General features: G+C 42.3%; 1 protein-coding gene across 2 annotated transcripts in view; it reads right to left on the minus strand.

Moving 5' to 3' along the window:
- Window positions 1–7,142: 7,142 nt before the first annotated feature.
- Window positions 7,143–23,592, minus strand: part of PIGG (phosphatidylinositol glycan anchor biosynthesis class G) — an 85,358-nt gene continuing 68,908 nt past the window's right edge. Inside the window, exon 12 of one of the 2 annotated variants that reach the window (XM_058826888.1) lies at window positions 7,143–9,482. In XM_058826888.1, the coding sequence (XP_058682871.1) occupies window positions 9,254–9,482 (229 nt within the window). In that variant the 3' untranslated portion in view covers window positions 7,143–9,253. The remainder of the gene's footprint in view (window positions 9,483–23,592) is intronic. The other variant, XM_058826887.1, reaches the window with a different exon arrangement.

The following is a 23,592-nucleotide window of genomic DNA, read 5'->3' on the forward strand; positions in this document are numbered from 1 at the left end:
AGAAGCGGCGGCAGCAGGACAGCGACGGCCCGGCTCCCAGCAGGGCAGGGAGAGGTGAGCTCAGGATCCCGGGCAGCCGAGCAGACGGGGATCAGGCCCTCGTTTAGTGAGGTAGCTGTTAATAAGGTGCCGGTTCAGAGGCTGCTCTCACGAGCAGAGGCTCACCCCACGGCACAAGAAACAGCTGCGGGCTGGGCTCCAGTGGCAGCAGCAAATTCCCTTCCCCAAGCAGCAGCGCCGACAGATAAAGACAGACGGACGCTGACAGAGAAACAAAGAGATAGCCAGCAGCTTCCCCAGCCCTGTCCTTTACCTGCTCAATCCTCACGGTCTTTCTACACCTCAGAGAGAAACTCCAGGTAAGACTAGTGCAACCCGATGCCCTCCTCCCCTGAACTTGGCCACTTGTTTTTCCTAAGTACCCAGTTGTTAGTGTTTCTGAGCAATTTAGGGGAAAAAATTCTTTAAGTAAAAGAAACAAAAGGAAAGAAACCTAACCCCCAACATCCACTGACAAGGCACTTTCAGCATGGCTTTTGTGGAGGAATTACGCTTTCAGTGCCACTGCCAAAAGGCCTGAGCACTGATGTGTAGGGTGAGTTTATGTGCAAACAAAATTTAAGAAGCTGTTCACCCACTCCTAAGCTATTTGCTGCTCTGGGCGGCTGACTCCAGTCATGTTAGTCTCTTAAACATTTATTCAAAACAAAAAGCCACCCACAATACAACTAAATACTGCCTGAAAATTTCCCTTTTGTCCCCACCTTGCATTTCTTATCAGCCAAGCGCTTCTGGGAGTCTACAGGCAACATGCAGGGACTGTGACGGAATTGGAACCAGTGGATCTGTTTGTTCCTTTTCGTTTTAGCTTCCACTTTTTATTTTTTCCACAACGATGTTGATTTCCATGGCCCAAGGTATGATTCAGGTATGTTTCCTTTTATCTGATCTTGTGTCCAGCCACCCAAAGACCTATGGACTAATGCTGCTCAACGACTCCTGTACACCAATGGTGACAAACCAACTTGTGCCAAATCAGCAAGCCGGACACTACACCACTCTCCAGCACTGTCCCTTTTACCATAGACTCAGCTTTTATAGAGGACCGCCCCATACAAACAGCTTTTGCAGGTCAGCAAAACCTTAAGACCAAGAAGGGCCATTTTGGGAACTACTTACGCCTCCAAAGACAGCAGGTTTTCAGGGGTTTTTTTCTATTAGGGAAAGCTGAGCTCAAGTCTTCCTATCTTGACAGATAGAAGCAGTTCTCAGGGTGACATGTGCAGGGTCTTCTGAATGTTTGGAACCTGTCTTCCTGCTGGTGAGTAATACGCCAACATGCAGTACTGAGTGCGTATTTGCTGTGTGAGTGGGTCTGTGTCAGGTTCTGCATCACCAGCAGTCTTTGCAACAGACATCAGCAAATGCAACACTGCAGTGGTAATGTCAGAGGTCTAAAAAAGACATAGGTGATTAAAGATTTGCCGTGTATAGTTCATCTTGAGATTAAGTATGATGCTTAAAGCCCATCTCTAGTGGCTGGCACCCTTAATTCTTCAGATGACAATGAAGGGATATAAAACAGTGGTGCACTGAGTAACAGATTGAACTTTTCATTGAGTTACACCTTAACCATTGTATCACACTGAAAATATGTCCTCAGTACCCTGCATGTGGGCAAATACTATACTGAGTGGGAAAGACAGCTGAAGGAACGGGGCTATTCCTCATGGCAACCCAAGTGTGGTAGGTTAGCATTTAGGAAAAAAAGTCAGAAAACACCCATGGATGCTGAAGGCTCTGAGAGAGGCTACTGGGAGTTTCTTCTCTGCCTGAGACCTGGCCAATAGCTGGCCAGTTCTGGGAATTGACAGTATTTTTCACCACTGAAAAGTGAGATCACCTTTGTGAATACCACCTTTTAACCCTAAGCCTGGGAACTTGGGACTCTCTTTCCGGCTTTGAAACGTATTGGAGCTCTGGTGTGGCTGGCACGCTCCCCTGTGGCCTGACAAGGGCTGGGCTCAGCCTCCTGCAACTCCCAGGCGGGGGATGGAGCCTGCGGGGTTGGAGCCTGTGGGATTCCCCCGGCCCCAGGCTGGGCCAGGCTCTGCTGCACCTCTCCTGGGAAGCCCTCCAGGTCCTGTTCCAGTGGGGTGGCTGAAGCCTTTCCCAGGGGGGCCCCAGCCCTAGGCTGGGCCAGGCCATGGCTGCTGACATCTCACCAATACCGTCCCCCCTCTCATGGGCTGAACAGATGGCTCCAGGCCAAAAAGCATCTGCTGCCTTTCCCGGCACTGGTGAGCTGAAATCCGATGCCATGAATACGTGTCGCATCTTGGGCCAGATTTTAACCCTTTCACTACAGAGACCTGCAGATTTAATCCTTTTCCAGAGAGAGGAAAGTTAAAGTCATCAACATGTAATGAGACAACATAAACCATCAGAGTCAGTATAAGAAGGAGTAGAGCCTCAGATAGAAAGAGAATGAGGAGATGCTTTAATAAGCTGAAATAACTCTTTTGGTAGGGCCATGGAGATGGACAATAATGTTCTGAAAAACTCCTTTAATTCATGAAAGAGTATTTGGGGGGAATGAAGTATTTCAAAGTGTAGATCTGAGCAAAGGTATCCATTGATGAAACTAAGCAGATGGTGGAGTAGTTGTGTATGGAGGCTAGCTTTGGAGCAAGCTGCAGGCCCCATGGCCTGCCAGGCCTGCCTGAGAAGCTAGCCTGGGAAATTCATGGGAGGATTCAAAACAATCCTCAAAGACAGAAAACAGCCTGCAGGTGCTGTTTGTCTGTTCCCGTGTTTTCCTTGCAGGAGAGGGTCAGGAGGGTAATGAACCCCACTGACCAATGATGGTAATGTAGCACTTTACTAACCAATAAGAGTTTCCTTTCTGTACTTTCCACGAACTAGTCTATATAACATGGCTGTAGCAATAAACTAGAGATTCTCTCCTGTTCTGACTCCCTTGAGAGTCCGTGTCATTCTTCCTGCCGTTCCCAATTAGAACGACAGTTGTGATCCTGTGACATGCTGGAACAGAGAAAGAGAAGTGAGAGCTGATGAAGACCCTTGGCCTCCAGTGAGAAAAAAGAGAAAACCTGTGTTCCCAGAGATGATCACAGAGACAGATGAAGAGAACCTTTGCCTTTGAATAACTCATCCTTAAAATAATACCCCTTGAGTTCACAGCCCATGAACACACCTCTGAGTGGTGTGAAAATGGGAGGAAGGCATGATGGCAGAGTTTCTTCTGGGCAGCTGCCATCACAGGAATGAAAAGCCATGAGAAAACTGTTTTCTTTTGGAGAATTCTCCATGGAATGAAAAAAGAGAACTCCTTTCTCTACAAAGACTGATGAAAAGACTACTATATAGTTGATACTGCTTTAGCCACCAGGTTTTGTCTCTATGTTGTCAGTTGGACAAAGGAAAGTTGGGTGGTGAGGAGGAAGGGTTTCTGGAGGTTTTCTTCTGGTTCCTTATTCTTGTAGTTCTGTTAATAAACTTTCTTTATTCCTTTTAAATTTTGAGCCTGCTTTGCCTTTCTCCTAATCTATATCTCACAGCAAAAAATAAGTATTCCAGTGATTTTTAACTAGTGCTAAAACCATGACACCAAGCTTTTAATCAAATGTGAGAGGTAACAGGTCCTTTGAGATGACCCTCTGTCTCCAATCAGGCAAAACAAAAGTAGTAATGTCCACAGGCCTATTTCTCAATCTGAAAACATAAAAACAACTTCAGGAAGTTAGTCACCTATGTGCGTCCTACCAAACATACCCAGCATGGACCTGCAGAAGTCCAGCCAAGCTACAAGTTTCACTTCAGGCATGATAGACAAGCTGAACATTTTAGGGAGCCATCCAAATCATGATGACATAATGAAGAGATAAGAGATAATGGCAGAATAGGACACCTTTTGTAATCAAGTCTGGAAATAGCCCAGCTACAGAGGCACTGAAGGGCAGGTGACATTGCAACTAGGTGTAAATGTATGGCTACAGAAACCCCAAAATTAACAACAATTTTCAACTGTTTTGTTTATCTATTAATAAAAAAAAAAATAAAAATTACACATTTTCTTTTTTGTTGGTTTTTTTTTTGGTGGTGTTTTTTTTTTCACTTTTTTTTTTTTTTAATTATGAAATCAATTATAAAGCTTTTTGACTTCAAGAAGTAATCTGTGAAATGACCAGCAAGAATTGCAGAGACAACTTCAAACACAGCAAAACCATAGAATTCTTGCTGAATGTTGGTTGGAAGAGTTCTTTGGAACACACACAGTAAAACTTCCAGCCCACAGCAGGGGCAACTAAATGAGGTTGCTCCGGTGCTGGAAGATGTCCCAGGGTGGAAGCCTGGGCGTCATCCCCACAGTAAAAACCCAAGTAAGAAAAGAGTCCCCTGACCTCCTGGAAATGTCCTGTACTGCAACTTGTGCCTGTTGCCTTTGAGGCTCTCCCTACGCCCTTCCAAGAAAAATTCACCTCCATGTCTCCCCTCCTTGGAGCTGACTGCAGCCTGAAAGGTCTTTGATACATCCTCATTCCCAGGCTGAAACAAGGCACAAATCACTGCGAACTTAGGTGATAAGAGACTGTTCATGACTGCACAAAGGTCAGATGGGCAAGGACTTGCTGAGGATCTCAGCGCACCTAATTGCTCAGTCAGCAATTTATAGTAATTTATTTAGATAACAATATAATCAGTCACTAAGCAACTGGACAGTTATCCCTGGTGTGAAGCACACCAGGATTAGTCAAAAAAGAAACGTCTCCTCCCGGTCACCTTGCAGACTCAAGGAATTTACTGCCTGGAGGAGCATAGGACTTACGGGAACCACAGGAAAAGGCACTTCAGGATTCAGTAAAACTTATGGCATGTGTTTATGGGGATTGACGGAACATGCAAGTTATTACGTAATACTTAGGGAAGAGACAAACAGATGGGAAAAAGAAATACCAAGATGGTTGAGAAAGGAATAAACATGGGAAAACAGAGGAAAATGTAGAGAAGAAGTGCTGGCTTTGCAAGCCTCTAGAGTGTGTATTTCTTTGTGAGTCCTTCCCTTCATCACTGCTGAGTGCTTCATCCTCTCATTAAATCCGTCTTTGTAAGTGCATCCTCTACTCTTGATAGATGTGTGAACAGTAGTGAACTTCAGGCTGGACTCCATTGTAAGAGAAGAGGTCTGGATACTAGCAACAGAAGCTGGAAACCTCTGGGGTTTCCTTGTCTGGGTGACAGCAGCAGGACAGGCCACTGGGACCTAGGCCAGGTACTGGATAGTGTCCATGCAGATGTGTGTGTGCTTCTTGAACACCGATGAACTGGAAAACAGGATCAGGCTGTCACGGCTGTTCAGCAGCCCCTGGGCACCATCCTGTACCCTTACCAGCCAGGGGCACATGCCCAGCTGTACTGCAGGTTGTCAGCAGCCCATTTCTCCAGTGTGCCAAGCTCCCTCCAAAGGGTGGTCCTTCCCTTCAGCATATACACCTCTCCCCCTACTTGGTAACATTTCCAGATTTGCTCTGGTCTTTCCCCTCATCCAGCTTAAGAATGATCCTAAAGTGCCTTGCCCTAGTATCACATCACTTCTCTGCCAAGCAAGGCTGAGATGGAGGGACTTAGACCTCAGAGGTCAGAGCCCACAGATCCAGCCCACCTTCAATCCCACTCATCTATCAGCTCAACTAATATGAGCTTAACTTGGCTGCCAAGTACACCCTGCTGAAGGCATTGCTCAAGTTGTCCAACATACAGTGCTTTTTCCCTTCTCCACAGTCTGTCATCTCTTAAGAGAAGAAAGCAAGTACCTATGGGCCAGGCAGAAATTATCCTGCAAACTCCCTATCAGTCATTTTCCCTCCATCTAGCTTTCAGCAAAGAGTCTGCCTCTGTATTATCTGCCTGTGGACTGACAAGAGGCAATTGCCCAGACTTTCTGTACGTTAGATGGTGCAATGCCAGCCTCACAAACATCCCCTGATCAGTCTTTCACAGTTAGGAGGGTAGGAGGCCTATAATGACACCAGCCAGCTCCTTCTCCTGCCCCACTGACCAGTGGGAGCACAGTTTCTTTTCTCTCCTGCTGGTGAAGCACTCTGGAAAACCTTGGTTTTTCAGAGGAAGCCCTTCATTTTAACTTGCAACTATGGCCTCTCCTTCTGTGCAATTGTAGAGCTAAATCTTGCTCTGATGCCTGATGTGAGGGATTTCAGAAACTGCCCTGACCATCACAGAGAGAACCATGAAGGAAAAGTGGCCTACCCTACATGCCCTCCCTGGGGTTCATGCTGTGGATTTTGTGCTGGCTTATGGAGATACAAGGAAAACTGAGGCTTCTTTTCCTAGAGAGCAGAAATACAAACATATAGTACCTGAAATACTAATAGATTTATTTTTTTTTTGTTAAGCAGGAATTAATTTACAAGAATGAAGCTCAAGCATCACCTCTGTGAATCCACAGGATCATACTGGACATCAGTTATAAGCTTTAAGTTGTGCTGACTGGTGGTCAGTTGAAATCTAGTGAAATCCAGCTGAGCAAGCTGTAGACCACAGTAACTTGTTGCACTTTGTGACCAGCAGTGAGGGTTCTGAGTAGAAATATTTAACATGGCAAAACTTTATCCAAATAGAGAAAACATACCTGCTTAGAAGTTAATTAAAGAGGAGTCTGTGCCTGAGCACAGGGCAATACCGAGGAAGCCCAGGCTGATCCCACACAGAAGCAGGGACTACAGGTGACTTGGACAGAAGAAACTGGTATGCTCAGAACAGCAAAAAACATCCCCAGTAGTATTCCTGCTTCCCACATCACTTGTCTCCTTGTGCGAGGGTTTGAAACACACTGAACGTGACAAGAAGTGAGGTGGAACAACTAACTAGTGAAATAAGGGAATTTGTGTTCAGGCATTTGCTTTCTCGGTATATTCAGATCAAATGCCAAAACTTTATGTTGATTTAAAATAAAATTATTATAACATAATCCTCCAGTTAAAGCCTGGGTGCCTGCAGCAAGAATTCATTCCTTTACTGCCTAAGATCTGCACTGCTAGAGCCCATAAGCTCATGAAGCATTATTTCATTTGCCTACACCCAAAGGGAAAGGCTGAAAAGGAGTAAAAATGTTGATTCTGAAGTTGAAAGCATCATGTTTCTTTCCCATGTCGTGCAAACTCATCAGTTAACTTGAGACAGAGATGCAGTCTCTTCTTCCTTCCTTTCCTGGTCTTGAAGACCTAAGTAACAGCTTTCCCAAGCCATTTAATGCTGGATCCAGTCTGGACATCTTTCAACTTAAGAGGAGAAGGGGGACACAATCATTTAACTAAGTAATCTGAAAAAATGCTATTTTAATACACACACAATAGTTTGGATTGCACTATTTGATAAAAGAGGTATTACTAGAAGCAAAAAAACCCCAGAAACAACAAAACAAAAACAAAAAAAGAAACAAGCCCAAACAACAACAACAACAAAAAAACAACAACCACCCAGGAGGAATGAATAAAATTTGTAAATGTCATCCCACATTGTTTTAGGAATCTATACACCAGAAGAAACTTCTGCTCTATCCCTTCGATCTCTTTATTAGCACCCTTTCCCTCTGACTCAAATATCTCATAAACATTCTCAGTATGAATTTTAGGGAGGACTGCTTACAAATTAATGACGTAAGTAAACAGAATATAATAGATAATGCCAACATGGCTGCTAGTCAGCAGGTAACCAAAAAAATATTGAGAACTGTGAAAATGGTAGATGTACATTTACAAATACAAACTCTTTTAAATAACCACAGTAGGCAGTAAAAAATTATTTATTAGAAGTACTTAATTTTCAATCTTCCAGCAGGTCACAGTAAGTGACATTAAGATCCAGTACTCCCTCCTCCAGGTAAAGAGCAATATGTTTCTAGTTTATTGAAAAATTTATTTATTTTATAGCTGAAAAAATATTTCATTATTAGTAATCAAGATGGACTATTATTAATGTATAAAAACTAAAGGCCTGCATTTTGAGATCTGCATTATCTGTAACATGAGACAAAAAATGCATCAGTGATTTTAATAACTGTGCTGTAAGCTGCATTGGTCCTGAAAGCTTTCTTCTTCCATATTTGTAACAAAAATTAAAAGGTCTCTGTATGCTTCTCTTCTGATAGACCTCAAACATATTAGCCACTAACATGGACAAAAAACATGTACGAAACTAAGAGGCAAAAAGACCTCACATGAATCCTGTTGGTCAGTACAGTAATTAACATGTATCTTCTTGAAAGAAGCAAGGAAAACAATATTGTTAGAAATTAATTACAGCACATTCAAATGAGAAAGCTAGACAGGTCACTAGGGGGGTGGTGATGAAAACTACAAACACACCTTTTACGCCTTTTATTCTGCTGGTAACTTAATCCATTAAACTGTTTTCCTGTTCGCTGCTCACAGCTTCACACCCATGTATGAAAAATGTGATCAAATGTTCAGTATGGCTGCACCAACTTGATTTATCATTTATACATTGATAAGAAAAAACAACATTTGAGAAGTGAATGGACTCGTCACAAGATTCATTACTTTGTTAGACAATAAGTGTTTCTTATTCAGTGTCTGAAGTGCAGATCAAAATCCATTACAAATAATGATTGCACTCATCTTACAAAGAAAAATCCTGCTTTTAAACAGAAATGCTTTCTGCCTATGCAAAACAAACAAAATCTCTTACCTGGGATGTTTGTACAATAAAAATTTAATAATAATTTCAATGCGTCCACTAGAAAGAAAACAAACATAAAAACCCCCTGAGGCTAATGGATTCAGGATCTTTTGAACAGTACCTAGAAATCCTGCACATGTTTTAGGATTCTATAGTCTAAGAAGGTAAAAAAATTGCATGCACACAAGATTTTTTCTGTGCCCACAAGGCACTGGTCTGTATTAAGATGTATATTTTTTAATTCAAAACATGTAATATCACCATTCTGTTATTTGGAAAGTGCTATAATGACAGCTACAGAACAAAAGGTATCCATGAAAAAACAGTGTATTTCAATTCAACATTTTTAAAGAAAACTCAGTTTTAACACAAGACTAATCTTGACTAAAAGAAACAACTCTTTTAACAATTTTCTCTTCAAAATCTGCACAACAATTTAAAGCCAGTATTTTCCTTCTTCCATTCCAGTGGCACACTGGACATCGCAATGCAGAGTCACATACCACACTTATTTTCAGTCTTGCACTTTTATGTAAGAGTGGTTCTGATCCATTGCTGTGAAGAACAGGCAGACAGCAGCTGTGATGAACACGTGCACTCCTTCATACAGTAGCTTTGGCGAGAAGACACTCCATATGAACAGGTGGTAGCGCAGACCTGTTACCAAAACAACGTAGATGGCAACTGGAATTGAACGCATTAGAGCGTAGCAGAAACAGCCGTGACCCACTGCTGCAGAATTCCTGGTAACAAAAACAGAGGAGTTCATTCTCAGGCAAACTCAGAAAAGACATTGGAGTTCCTCCCCTCTTTAGCATTATTTCACAACATAAGAAGTATTCTGAGAACTCCACTTTGTATTAGAAAACTGATTGTTAATGCAATAATGAACCAATAAAATTTGTTCTTGTCACCTCTATATATCTATATATCCTGTAATGTGTATGTCAGGTGTAAGCATAGCGACTGTCTCTGCAATAAAGGCGCCCAGGAGTTTAGATTGTTCTGTGCTTTACTATTTTATTCTAATTGTCAAAGTTTCAATTAAGCAGTTTCAAGACAGCTTTGTCTCCTGTTAGCCTTATAGTGCTGCTCCACAGAACCTGAATGGTAAGAGGAAGAGAGGACTACAGTACTCCTCACAAAGCTTCCTAACCTGTTCAACAGACAGTTCAGATGGAGTCTGTGTCCCCCCTTGTGAAAAGCATAAAACTTGTCAGAGTACACTGCTGACCATAGCCAGCAACACTGTACAAAACAACATACAAATTGTGCTATTGGAAAACTTCACAAAGCTAATATAAACATATTCTCCAAATAATACCATATTCTTAGGTTCACAGGAGTGATGCATTGCATTCCTCTCACAGCTACTTAGCTCAGCTGGGTCCGTGGCATCCCAAGAAATGTCCACCCTATGTAGCCTACAAGATCCAAATCTGCCACATTGATGTATTTTGGTGGGTTACAAGAGCCAGATGAAAATGGAAGTGAAAAGGTTTTCTGCACTTGGATTGTCCTCCCTCTCCTGAAACACCAACTCAAAGCAATGATGCTGGGTTGGCCCCTCTCCAACATATATTTATTCCAAGATATATTTGCCCAAAATACATCTGCAGAGATTAATTCACACTAAATTCAGATGTTTACCCCTTCAGACAAAAGGAAGAACATAACTATTTAGCTGGAATAATAAGTGAACATTTTCCTCTCTCCATCAAAATATTTTACATCATCAGTTCCCAAAAGGACACACTGGCAGAGTGGAAATGTTTTACAGCGAAATCCTGATCTGAGACTCTGTTCTGCTCCTCCCAGCTTTTAATTCTAATCTTGTTCCAAGTAATAAAAATTTAACATGGCTAGCACTTCTGCAAGATGTTAATTAGTCACTTATGACTAAGTAAGCTACAGAATGCAGTATTTTACATAAACCATTAAACTTCTTATGCTCTAAATAAAAATAACTAGGATACAGCCCTGTTTTCCAGTGAAGTCAAGATCTAAATTCCCAAGGCTTTCAGTAGAAGGAAGAACAGGTCACGAAAGCAGAGTTTTAAAATCAAGAACAGCAGGCACAAATGACTGAAAAACATACACTCAGTTCACAGAAAACTATTTCCCTTGCTGCTTAGCCAAGGAAACTGAGACTTGGGAGTGAACTAGACTGCTCCCTGCTTCTGCATAACTATCTTAGTCTTCAGTGAGCTTGTGTAAATAACCACCTTATGTTTAATAACTGATTTTGTGGGCAAGGATTAAATGAAGTGCAGTTCACTCAGTCTTAGCAGTTTTCATGCTGATATGAGTTAAACCAGTATTTGTAGTAAAAATAGTATTTGTAATAGTCAGATGACCACTGAATAAACAGAGGAAATGGCTTTTCAATCAGATAAACAAGCATTTTAAAAAACATTTTCTTGAGCTAAAAAATGCACTTGATAGACCATATAGATGAATCCCCAAGTCAATGATACAATTCTTTCTGCATTCTGTACCATAAAAATAGCTAATTCTTTCCTACTTATAGGATACTGCTACTTACAAAAGCTCTCAGCACTCACTTCTCTCAAGATAATATCAACGTTGTACCTTCAGAGGGAAAATTTGAACAGTTTCACTGTACAATGCAGTGGTGCAATTTATAGGAGGCAGCAAAAGCACACTGCAGCCACAAAATTAAACTGTTAGTGGGATTCAACAGCAGAATAACTGGGTTTATCTCAGAGCTGGTTCACACATCCATCATCATGGACAGAGCACTGCAATGACTGAGCATAAGCTGTTAGACCTACTTGGCCTGATTCTAAGACAACAGCTGATCCTAAGGCAACAAGGCTCTTCAAACACATTTTTCCTCTTATTTTGGCCAGGGACAAAATCTGAACAGCTAACAGTAATGCTTTTGTGTGCTCCTTCTCCTCATTCTACAGCGCCCACAGCATCTCCAGGCCACAAGAAAGGCAGCATCCAGAGATCAGGCAGACAGTGATAACATGACCATGACAATCCATCTAGTTCAGCTGGTTTCTGTTACTCCAAATGAATTCACCAGGAGAACAGAGAAACCTGGCTGTGGGATGCTACTCATGTATCCTCATGTTTATGATCTGGACCAGCCAGTAATGAATAACCTTCCATATTATCAGTGCTGTTTCAATTAAAAAAACGGAAGACTACAGGACACATTTAAGTATCAATCTGTAACTAGTCCATACTGAATCATCTCTCCAGCAATTAATACCTTTCACTATTTAAAGGAGAAGAACACAGACAGATATAAACTGTGCACACTACCTCCATGTTCCGACAAAACCAGCCCAGTATTAAGGCCTCTGCACGATGCAGGAGTAACAAAAAGGAATTCTAATATTCTCATCTATAGCTCATCTAGGAAGTTAGCTTATGGGGACTTGAAAGAGAAATCCATATGTGTTACAGATGACAAAGCATATCCAAACTTCATGTGAGATCCATGAAAAAACAACTTTTTTGGAGAGTTCTGAAGCAAAGAGCTCTACAGATTCAAATCACTAAACATGCTGTAATTAGAATGCAAACATTAAGTGTGGTCTAAAGAACATATTGGCTTTCAGCAAAAATCGTCTATTTTTCATGGAAAATGTTTAATACGTAGTAAAATATGCCCAAGAAACAGTTACATTAATAGGTTTACCACTTCTCTGGATATCCTAAACCGTAATTGTAGATGTTTCATCAACAGATCTTTCACCTCTCAGTCCATCTCTAAGGTGCCGCCAAGATAACTAATACAAGGCTTGCAAAATGAAAAAATTATGATACCAAAAAACCAAAAAAACCAATCCTACCAAAACAATAAGAAACTATTTTCTTGTGTAAACATGTCTCCTACTTATATAGAATTCTTGGCAGCTGGTGGCAGTAAGTTTTGTAGCTTAAAAATCAAGCAAAGAATCTCCATAGACAGCCCTACAAATGCATCTACAAGGAATTTTTAAATATGCTTTACAGTGTTTACAGTGTTCCAACCTTCTTTCTAACACACCATGTCAAATAAATGGTTTAGAAATATGCAAGCATATGATGATGGAATACCCTAGTATTGTCACATTTCTAAGGTTTGAGAAGGAGGGTTGTTCTGGAGGGTTTCAGTATGAATGTGCTGAATCCTTTCAGTGCAAATTACCCTCTAGCATTTCTGCCCTTCCTTTCCCCCTTTTCTATCTGAATATCACTACCTAAGTTATCTCCCATGGGAGATACTGAATTTGCCTATTTGAAGGCAATTTTTACTGTATTAACATCTTCTACAATATTAAGCAGCACTTCTCTTTCTTAGCATTCTGCAGTTTCAAAGATCTCCCTGTTTAGTGTCCTCTGAAAAATACTTGGCATTTCATTCATCTGCCCCATATATACTAATGAAGGGTTGCACTCCAAATGTCTCCAATATCTTAGAGTATCTGCAATGTGTAAGAAATTTCTCTAATCTGAGCAAATATCAGTTCAGCAGCAAGAACAAATTTGCTACATCTCTCCCACATGTCCCACTCTCACTTAGTATAATTCTACAATACTATTTTAGATTACAGAACACAATCCTGCATTGTCATGGAAAAACACTTTATATTTTTAGCAGTTCCAAGGAAACCAAGAGTCCTCTGGAAACTTACATGATTGACTCTGGTAGAAACTACCAATCAGAACAACATTCTTAATGGTATGAAGTCACAATTTTTGTCACCACACTCTATCAATGGATAGATGTCAAAAACGGTGGTTGCCAGCAAGATAAAAGGGCTGTAAAGTGTATTCTGCTGCCATTGAAATGATGGATCTTGGGGATGACTGATTCTTCTCTGCCCTCTGCATTCTCTTTCCCAGTAAGAAAGCCAGAAAAGACACAACTACCCTAGCAAGGTCATGTCTGTGGCAGTAAGTTACAGGGGACTGTAGCACATGTGGACTGTAATACAGGGTTCAGCAGGTTCACATAAAGATTTAGCTGCAAAAAGCTATCAGGACTTGAAACTTCACTTCTCTTCATCTCCGTATCTAGAATATGAAAAATATAATTGTATCAATGTTTTTTCCTGTTCTCACTGCTGGCATAATCAGTTGCGCTGTGAGCTTCATGTCAGCAAAATAAAAAAAACAAACAAACAACAAAACAAACAAAAATAACAACAAAGCCAACTCAAAACCAAACCAGCCTATTCCTGTTGACACTGGCCCAGATTTTATTGCAGCAAGGTATAATCAAACCATCCTAACAAGCAAAACACAAATCCTAAGTATTTCAAAGCCCAGCCCTGGTCAATTTTCTGTGACTATTCTTCCAAAATTCACTGAACACTTCATAAGTTTCCAGTAGGAAAAAAACCTGAAGCATTTTACATTGGCATCATACATGCAAGGAATAACAAGGCAATTTACAGCCTGATTTTCCATTAAAGGTGCATCTGCAGGCTTTCCTACCCATCTTTGTAAGCAAAACAGTTGTTCTTCATGATCTTAGCTAAAGGTATAAAGAAAAATTGCATCTGACAATTGTTATTGACAGATGGGATCTGAAGAAATTTAACACAGACTGTTAGTGTCCAAGTTATTAAATTACATTCAAACTTAATAGGTTAAAATATACCAGTATAAGAAGACACATCAACAGTGACACAAGGCATTTCTAGAAAGGCAAAGCACAATTTATTTACGTATGGATAGGAAACAAAGCCAGAATGGGTGGTGATTTGTGTTTTTTACTTAGTGGGGCAGCCAGTCACAAGTAGGGTCCCACAGTGCGTGTTACTGAGCCCCAAACTCCTCAACAGTTTCATAAACAGACTAGATGGTAGGATTGAAAGCACCTTCACTAATGTGCTGTTGGCACTAAACTGGGTGTCAAGGCGGACACATTAGAAGGGAGAGCTGTCTTACAGAGAGATCTGGTCGGGCTATCAAGAACTGTGTGAAGTTTAACAAAGACAAGTACAAGGTCCTGCACCCAGGTTATGGGCTAGGATGCATGTGTTGCTGAAAAGGACCTGGGAGTACTGAGGGACAACAAGCTAAACATGAGTCAGCAGAGCACTGCTGTACCAACAGGTGCACTACTAGCTGCACCTTCAGGGGCACTACTAGCAGGGAGAGATGTGATTATCCCAACTCTACTGAGTGCTTGTCAGGCCATACCTGTAGCACTATGTTCAGTTCTGGTCCCCCACCCTTCCAAAAAGACATGGACAGTTTGTAGGGGCTCTAAAGAAGGACTGGAGAGCATGAAAGAGCTCTACAACGTAAGACAGTAAGACTTAAGTCTCCTCTTCATGGAGAAGGCTCAGGGAGACTTCAGCCCAGCATTCCTGTACTTAATTACTCAAAGATGGCAACAAAGGATGGAGGTGTTCTCCTTACCAGGTGGTACATAAGAACACATAAGGCAAAAGTTGCACTGGGAGAGGTTTCATCTCAGTATCAGAAAGACATGTTCTACAGTGAGAACAATCAATCACCGATGCAATCTTGCCAGGGATCTGGTAGAGTCCCTGTGGCTGCAGATTTTCAAGACAAGACTGGACAGCATGCTAGATGATCTCATGGAGGCTCCTGTTCCCAGAAAAGGTTAAACCAGATGATCTTTTAAGGGTACCTCCAACCTGGGGTGTTCTGTGGTTCTGTGAAGCAATGCTCACTCTTCTGCACTGAGGGCAGAGTCAATTCTTTCTTGTATTTTTCCACTACAGTAACTATTTTTAAACTCGTGACTTAGATAAAATAACAGTTCTCTCCTCAAATTACTCCTGCCATCCCAGTAACACACACATTCAAGAAGAATTTGTTAACTTCAAGAAAAGGTGTGAGAAAAGAAGATAGAAAAATCCTAGATAAACACAGAATGACAGTATGTCATGTACAGTCCTATCCACAGCTACCAGAACTAAGCAGTTATGTTGGCCATGGAACAGAGGAGAACAGAAAACTAGTTGTGAAAAAGGTACTAACTTGTAAGAATAGTACGACTAGGCCAATACCAGCAAAAAGGTTACATCTAGAAACATTGCTACAATAAAGAGGTATGTAGGCAAAGGTCTACAAATATGACCCTCTCTTTCCAGTAGTGTTCTTCTGAATGACTCTGATTCTACTTGAGCAGCAGCATAAACCACAGTCCAACATCACCATTCAGCTCTTGCTAATTTAAGAGGGGAAACAAAGTTGGTACTATGCTCCAATCTGTTCCAGAATAAAGAGGAAGGAATATGCAAAGTACTGAAGAGAAAAAGGGGATGGGATGATTTCTGCAGTGCACTGAATTAATGCATTTTTTCAGAATATTGCTCCCAACTTTCTTCACAGTTTTTCCTAGAAAAATGCACAGCATATTCATCTTCAGACTCTTTATTCCTTGTGGTACAATGTCTTGTGGGATTATACAGGGATACTCTTACTAAACCCAAGTGTCATACTTCAGCAAGTTTATAGGAGTGTTGGACTTCTTAGTAATTCAGCTTTATGCAAATTGCTTTTAAGAACAATACTCAGCATTAGGATAAAGACTGTAGACATAGGCAGAAGGAATGTGCATGAAGGAAACTACATGTGCAATGGAAATAAGGAAAGTGGAGAAACTGGGCAAGAGAGTGGATGGGGGAAGAGCATTGGAGGGAAAGAGGAGCAGTTACATGAGCAAAGATTGGCAGGAGTGGGAGAAGACATGGAAGCAGAAGCCGAGAAAGAAGAGGGCATAGAAAAACGGGAGAGAAGGAACAGATAGGAAGACAAAGTAAGGCAAGGAAAAAAATGGATGGCTGTGGGTGACATGACATTGGGAGAGACAAGGATTGAGCAGAGGGAGTGACGAGGGAACTGAGCGAGAAGGAGAAGAGAAAATGGGATTAAAAAAGGGGGACAAAAGAGGAACAGAAATGGCAGAAAGAGCAAGCAAAGACAACAAGATATGCAAAGGAAAGAAGGAAAGTGAGAATGAGAATTTCAGGGATTTGTAAAGTATCATTGGGGGTAGACAGACTGAGATCCAAAGAAACATAAATAGAAGCACGGCAAAGAAAGCCAGAGCGGGATTGAGAGAGGAGAAAAAAGCCAGATACAAAAGAGTGAGAAGGGAAAAAAATGAGTCAAGAAGAGGGGAAGAAAAGTAAAGGTAAGAGAGTAAGAAAGATGGAAAGAAGAGCAAGAGGGAAAGGGCAAGCATAGGCAGAGATTGACAGGGAGCAAACTAGAGAGAAGGACACAGATAAGAGGGAGTGGGTAAGACAGTGAGCATGACATGAGGTAAAGAAGGAAAACTGCACAAGACAGACATAAATAGAAGCAAAAGAAGATATGCACAGGAGAGACTAAAGCCCTCATATGCAAGAAGGAAAGAGCTTGACAGAAAGAAGAGGCACAAGAGAAATGGAGCACAAGAAGGAAAAGTGCATGTAAGAGAAAGGGACAGGATGTGCATGTGCAAGAAAAGTGCTCAAAATTAGAAGAATACACAAGAGAGCAGAATTACATAAAATCTGTAAAAAACTGTAAAGCAGACAGACACATAAGAGAGAGTGCATGCATGAGGGGGGAAGAATGCAAGACAAAGTACAAGGGGTAAACATGAGATACAAGGCAAGTCTGGCACAGAGGAAGCATGTAAGAAGAGAAGGTGAGACTTAAAAGAAAGCACAAGGCAGACAAGAAGTGAGATGTGTGACATTTAAGACAATGAAGTACCGGGGAGAGAGCAGACAGAGCAGGAAAACAGGCAAAGGAAAAAGGGAAAGCATGAAAAAGGAAATGCAATGACTGGCAACAATTGAAATACAGCATGTGACAGAGAAAGGATAAGTGTGTCTTAGAGAAAGAAATCATAAGAAGAAAGGGCAGGAAAGGACATCAATGAGAGAGTGATGGTGCAAGACAGAGGACATGTATTGTATGCCAGAGAGGAAGGGAAAGCTCATACATTAAAGGAACATTGCAATGGTTAGAAGGGAGAAAGTGGGGAAGGGAAATCAAGACATTACTGGAAAGTGTGAAGAGCGTCTGAGAGAGGAAGAGGTGTACAGGACAGAGGTAAAACATTTAAGAGAGGAAAGGAAACCTTTCAAAATAGGAAGGAAGAGAAAGCATGCAAGAGGGACTGAAAGAGGATCAGATAGATGTTCGATCAAGAAGGAAACTATCTTAGAGGGGAAACAGACACAAGAGGGGAACATATGTTGATTGAGAGAGACCAAGAGAGTGTAAAAGTGATAAACATTCACAGTAGAGACAAGGGACACTTGAACACACAAGAGATGTGTACAGGAAAGTGAAAGAACCTGTCAGAGAGGGAATACACACAATAGAGCAGGAAACTGAGGAAGAGAAAGCACACGAGAGAAATATGAAAAGTATGAGAAAAAGATGAAAAACAACAGGGAAAAGGAGGGAAAGCATACCAGGGACACACACTGAATGTGTCTGTAGGTGTGAGCATATGGGGAAGCCAGATAGAGAATGAGAGAGTATGTGCACAAGAGAGAGGAAAGGTGCAACAGAAAGAATGAAACGGTGTCAGAGAGGGGAAAGGCAGGGTAAAATGGATGAAAAAAATGAGAGGGAATTTATGTAGAAGATACTTTTATTATGAATATACATGTGGAAGATCACAAGCATGTGACAAAACAGGAAAGTACACAAAAGATATGTAAAGCTTCCAAGTCAGCACAGGAAGGGAGCAAAATGGCTGCATCAGGGAGGGAAAATATGCCCAAGAGAGAGAAAGAAAAGCAAGAATAAGAGGGTAAGAATAATCAATGGAGAGGAAGCAGAAGCCTGAGATGGGGAAAGTGTACCAGAGAGGAAAAATACATGCACAAGATGGGGGACACACTAGAGAGAAAGAAGGAAAGCATGCATGCAAGGGAGTGGAAACTTGAAAGATGAGGAAACCAACGATACAGTATGAGGCAGAGAGGGAGGGGAAGTATACACAAGGGAGAAAAGTATACAAGGGCAAGAAAGGAAAACTGCAGTAGACCAAAGGAAAAGCACATGCAACAAAGTAAAGGCATGAGAGAGAGAATATTCTAGGAACTGAAAGCATTATCTAAAAGGAAAGCATAAAAAATAAACAGGGATGGAATATGTGAAAGAGACAGAAAGAAAGAGCAAAGGAGGAGAAGAGGGGAAGTGAAAGAGCAAGTGAAGGCACGTGTAAGAAAAAGGCAGTGTGCATGAAATTAGAAAAGTACGAGCAAGAGAGACTGAGATACTGTTCAACTAAAACTAAATGTGGTTAAGAGAAAGCATTAAAGACAATGAAATATAAAAGAGAAACAAAATGTGTGAGACAACCCACAAGAAAAGGAAAAAAAATATAAGGAGTGCAATAGGGATAGGGAAGTGCATATGCAGAAGAGTAGGAGCCAAGAAAAGCATGGTAGAAAGGGAAGCCCTGTGAAGCAAGTGTGAGAAAGCAAAGTGATAGAGCGAAGTATGTGAAAAAATAAAACAGGCTAAGAGGGTGAAAGACTTCTGATAGGGGAGAGCCAAAGGGTACAGTTGGTGGGAGGGAAGGGATATCCACAGAGGGGTGAAGGGAGTGCAAGGGAATAACCCCAGGAAAGACAGGGTGATGAGGAAGGAGCATGTGGGAGTGACAGAACCTGTGTATGCCAGTGAGTGCCAAGGTGCGTGAGAGGCAAGAAGAGTAAGGAAACAAGAGAGGGAGTGTTAGGGTGACTTTTGGAGGGAAAGTGAGGGGGCAGCAAGATAAATTAAATGATGGAGGAGAGGAAAGCAGAGAGAGAGGGAACTAGCAAGTGTACAGTGAGAGGAGTGCTACTTACCGAGTGAGAGACACACAGGAAGCACAACCAAGAGTGACAGCATGTGCTGGGGATAAAGTGCAAGTGAGTGAGTGACATGAAGCATGTAAGGGAGAAAACTACGAGGTGGCAAAGTAAGAGAGCATGATAGAGGGAAGAGTGTGAGGAAGATGAAGAAAAACAGGAAATCATGTGTGAGAGGGAAGGAAAACAAGAAGAGAAAGAGAGAAGGGAAAGCAAGAAGAGATAATAAAGGATGGAAAGGGGCAGCATGAGAGAGAGGGAGGAAAGGAGCACAGGAAATTGACAGTAGGAGTAACAGAAGTACAAGCAGAGGGGAGGAGAACTGTGTGCCTTGTACAGCAGTGCAAGAAAGGGGGGCAGCAGAAGAGCAAAGTGACAGAGGGCAAGGGTATGTAAGAGAAAGATCACACACACAAATGAGCGAAGGCATGCAAGCAAGAGATAGAGAGCAAGAGAAGGGGTCAAAGTGCATCCAAGAGAGGGAAAATGCACACTCAAGAGAGAGGACATGAACATCGAGGACAGCAGTAAGAGCATATGACAGAGATGGAAACATACTGTGAGAGATGTAGAGCTAGGGGAAGTGTGAAGGGCAGCAAGTGGGACAAGGACAGACAGCAATAGAGAGGAAGGTAGCAAGCTAGAAGGGGAAAACAAAAGCCAGAGACTGGAAGCACAAGAAAGAGGGAAATCCAAGAGGAAAAATGTGAGAAAGAGGGGAAACTGTGAGAGAGTAGGTTAGTGAGCGAGAAAGACACAAGATAAAATAGGAAACAATAAAGCACAAGGGAAAGAAGATGCATGCAAGGGAAGTAAAACATTAGAGGGCAAGCACAAAGTGCATGTCCAAGACAAAAACACATGCCAGACAGTAAAACTGAACAAGTGCATGAGGAAAGATGTGTGTGACAGAGGGAATATGGATGAGGTGAAGATAGGGAAGGGGTGTGAGAAAGTGTGAGGTGAGCAGAACATGACATCAGTAAACCATGCAAAGTTCAGGGGAAGCACATGACAAAGGCACAGCAGGTGAGAGGGAAGTAAATCATATACTGCTGGGAAAGCGTGTGAGAAAGACAAGGCAAGTGACAGAGGGGGTGGGAGTTGAAGAAAGAGAGAGGTAAGGGAGAATTAAGGACAATAAGAAAGGGAATGAGGAGAGAGGGAAAGTAGAGAAAAAGAGGGAGCAAGACAAAGGGATAGTTCTATCTATCTATCTTGTTTCCCAGCAAGAGAAATGGAACAGTGACACTAGACAAGACAGCAAGCACAAGTGGCATTCAAAGTGCAAACAGGAAGGGTAATTTTGTGAAACAGAAAGCATGCAAGAGAGAGAGGAAGACACAGAAATGAGAATAGTAATAGATGTGAGAGAGAGGAATGCCAAAGAATGAGAACAGCAAGCAAGGAAAAGGACACATGGGAGATACTGTAAGCATGACAGGCGGAAGTCATGTGAAAGGCGAAACACATGAGAGCGAGGAGTATGCATGCGAGACAGAGGCTGCTAGAACAGACAGACACAAGGTGCACCACACATAGGTAAAGGACACAGAGAGAGGAAAAGGTGTGGGAAGCCTGTGAACGGGAAAGCGTGAGGAAAAAAAGCATAAGTGAAGAAGAGGGAAAGAGACAAAGCATCAGAAAGGCAAAGCAAACATGGATACCAGGAAGAGGAGGGAGGAAAAGAACAGGTAAAAATGGAAGCAAGAGGAAAATAAAATCAAAAGAGAGATTTTGAAAAAGGGATGAAGCACCCAAGAGAGAGGGATGTGAGATTAAGAGATCAGAACAGACATTGAGACAGGGAACCACCTGAGAAAGAATAAACATACAGACAGCAAAGACACAAGAGACATGCTAAACAAGAGAGGCAAAGTGAAAGTATGAGAGAAAACACTAGAAAGAGTTGAGAAAGAAGACAGAGAGGTGAGATTCACGAGAGGGACGTGCAGAGGGGATGAAGGAGACCTGTGAAAAAGTGTGCCAATTAGAAAAGGAATATACATTGGGACAATGAAGGCAGAGAAGGAAGGGGGAAGGAAAGGAAGAGTGCTGGCAAGCACACTAGTTGGGGAGAAGAAACCAGAGAGAGGGGGTTGGTAACAGATGCAAAGCATGGAGAAATAAGAAAAGCACACCTAAGAGACTGGGGCTCTCTAAGTTTTTTCTTACTTGACCAGCAACTCTCTTAAACATTTCCTGAGGTACCTCACCCTCCTTCCAAAGGTGACACACCCTCTTCCTTAGTTCCTTCAGAGGTTTTTTGCTCACCCAGGCTGGTGGTCTTCCTGATGGCTCATCTTTTGGCACACAGGGACAGCCTGCTCCTGTGTGCCTTAAAGATTTCTGTTTTGAAGCATGTCCATCTGTCCTGGACCCCTTTGTTTTTAAGGGCTGCTTCCCAAGGAACTCTCTGAATAAATCTCTTGAATAGGCCAGAGTCTGTCCTCTGGAGGTCCAGTGTGTAAGTTTTATTGATGCCTCTCCTTGCTTCACCAAATACTGAAAACTGTAATTTCATGATCACTGTGCCCCAGACAGCCTCCAACCACCTCATCTCCCACCAGCCCTTCTCTGTTTGCAAACAGCAGGTCTAGTATTGTCTCTTCCCCGGCAGGCTCCTCACCATCTGTGACAAGAAGCTGTCCTCCATGCACTCTAAGCACCTCCTAAGACTTCCTCTTCTCTGCTGTGTTGAGCTCCCAGCAGTTATCTGGCAGAATAAAGTCACCTACAAGAAAAGGGCTAGTGATTGCGAAACATTTTCCAGCTGTTTATAGAATAAATCATTCCCCTCTTCATCCTGGCTGGTGGTCTATAAAAACTCCCACCAGGACATTGGCCTTGTTGGCCCTTGATTCTTACCCATAGGCACTCAACCATATAATCATTAATCTCAAGTTCTGTGGCATTGAGAGCCCCCCTAATATACAGAGCCAACTTTCCACCTCTTCTCCCTCTCCTGTCTCTTCTAAAGAGCTTGTAGCATTGCAGCACTACAGTTATGTGAGTCATCCCGTCTCCTCTGTGATGGCAACAAAGTCATAACTTTCCTGCTGGACCATGGCTTCCAGCTCCTCTTGTTTGTTACCCATGCTGCGTGCATTAGTGGACATGCACTTCAGCTTGTACTGATTTCACCCCTGATTCCAGCTTACCACCCATAGGCTTGTTTCTGAAGAGCCTGGTTGCATCCCCTTCCCCCTCTGAGGCTAGTTTAAAGCCCTCTAAACAAGTCCTGCTGACTCACAGGCTAGAATCCTCTTGTCCTTAATAGATAGATGGAGCCTATCTGGCTTCAGCAGGACAAGGTGCTGTAAAAGTTGCTCCATGATCAAAGAACCCAAAATTCTACTGATGGCACCAGCCCACTTGTTGATAATGAGAGTTCTCCTGTTACTTTCATCATTTGTCCCTGCCACTGAAGGGACTGAGCAGAACATCACCTGTGCTCCTTCCTCATTAACCACTCAACCCAGAATCCTGAAGTCCCTTTTAATTGTTTTAGTGCTCTTCTTTTCAATCTCATCACTGCCAGCCTCGAGTATCAGCAGTGGATAATAATCTGAGGGCTGAATCATCCCAGGAAGTCACTCAGTAATATCCTGTACCTAAGTCTCAGGGAGGCACAGACCTCCCTGTGGGATGGGTCCAGTTGACATACGGGGCCCTCTGTTCCCCTCAGAAGGGAGTGACCTACTATGACTACCCTTCATTTCTTTTTAATGCTAGAGTAGTGATCCATCTGACAGATGAAGTGTAATTGAGAGGTTCTCCGAGCAGATTATCTTCTCTAATGTCACCTGGCTGACCCTCTGGATCCAGGGTCTTATACCTATTCTGAAGTGGCACCTGGGTAGGTGACGGGTCGGACGGAACTTTTATTAGGTCTCCAAGTAGGGGGACCCATTTCCACTCTCCTTCATTTACTAGGTCTCCTCCTTCTGCCTGATTGTAGGAGGCACAGGAGTCCTCTGGCTCCTGGTGGGTTTCTCTCAGGGATGAAAGGGTGAAACTCCATAGTATTTCCCTTTCA

Source organism: Poecile atricapillus, chromosome Z, assembly GCF_030490865.1.
Source record: "Poecile atricapillus isolate bPoeAtr1 chromosome Z, bPoeAtr1.hap1, whole genome shotgun sequence".
Taxonomy (NCBI): domain Eukaryota; kingdom Metazoa; phylum Chordata; class Aves; order Passeriformes; family Paridae; genus Poecile; species Poecile atricapillus.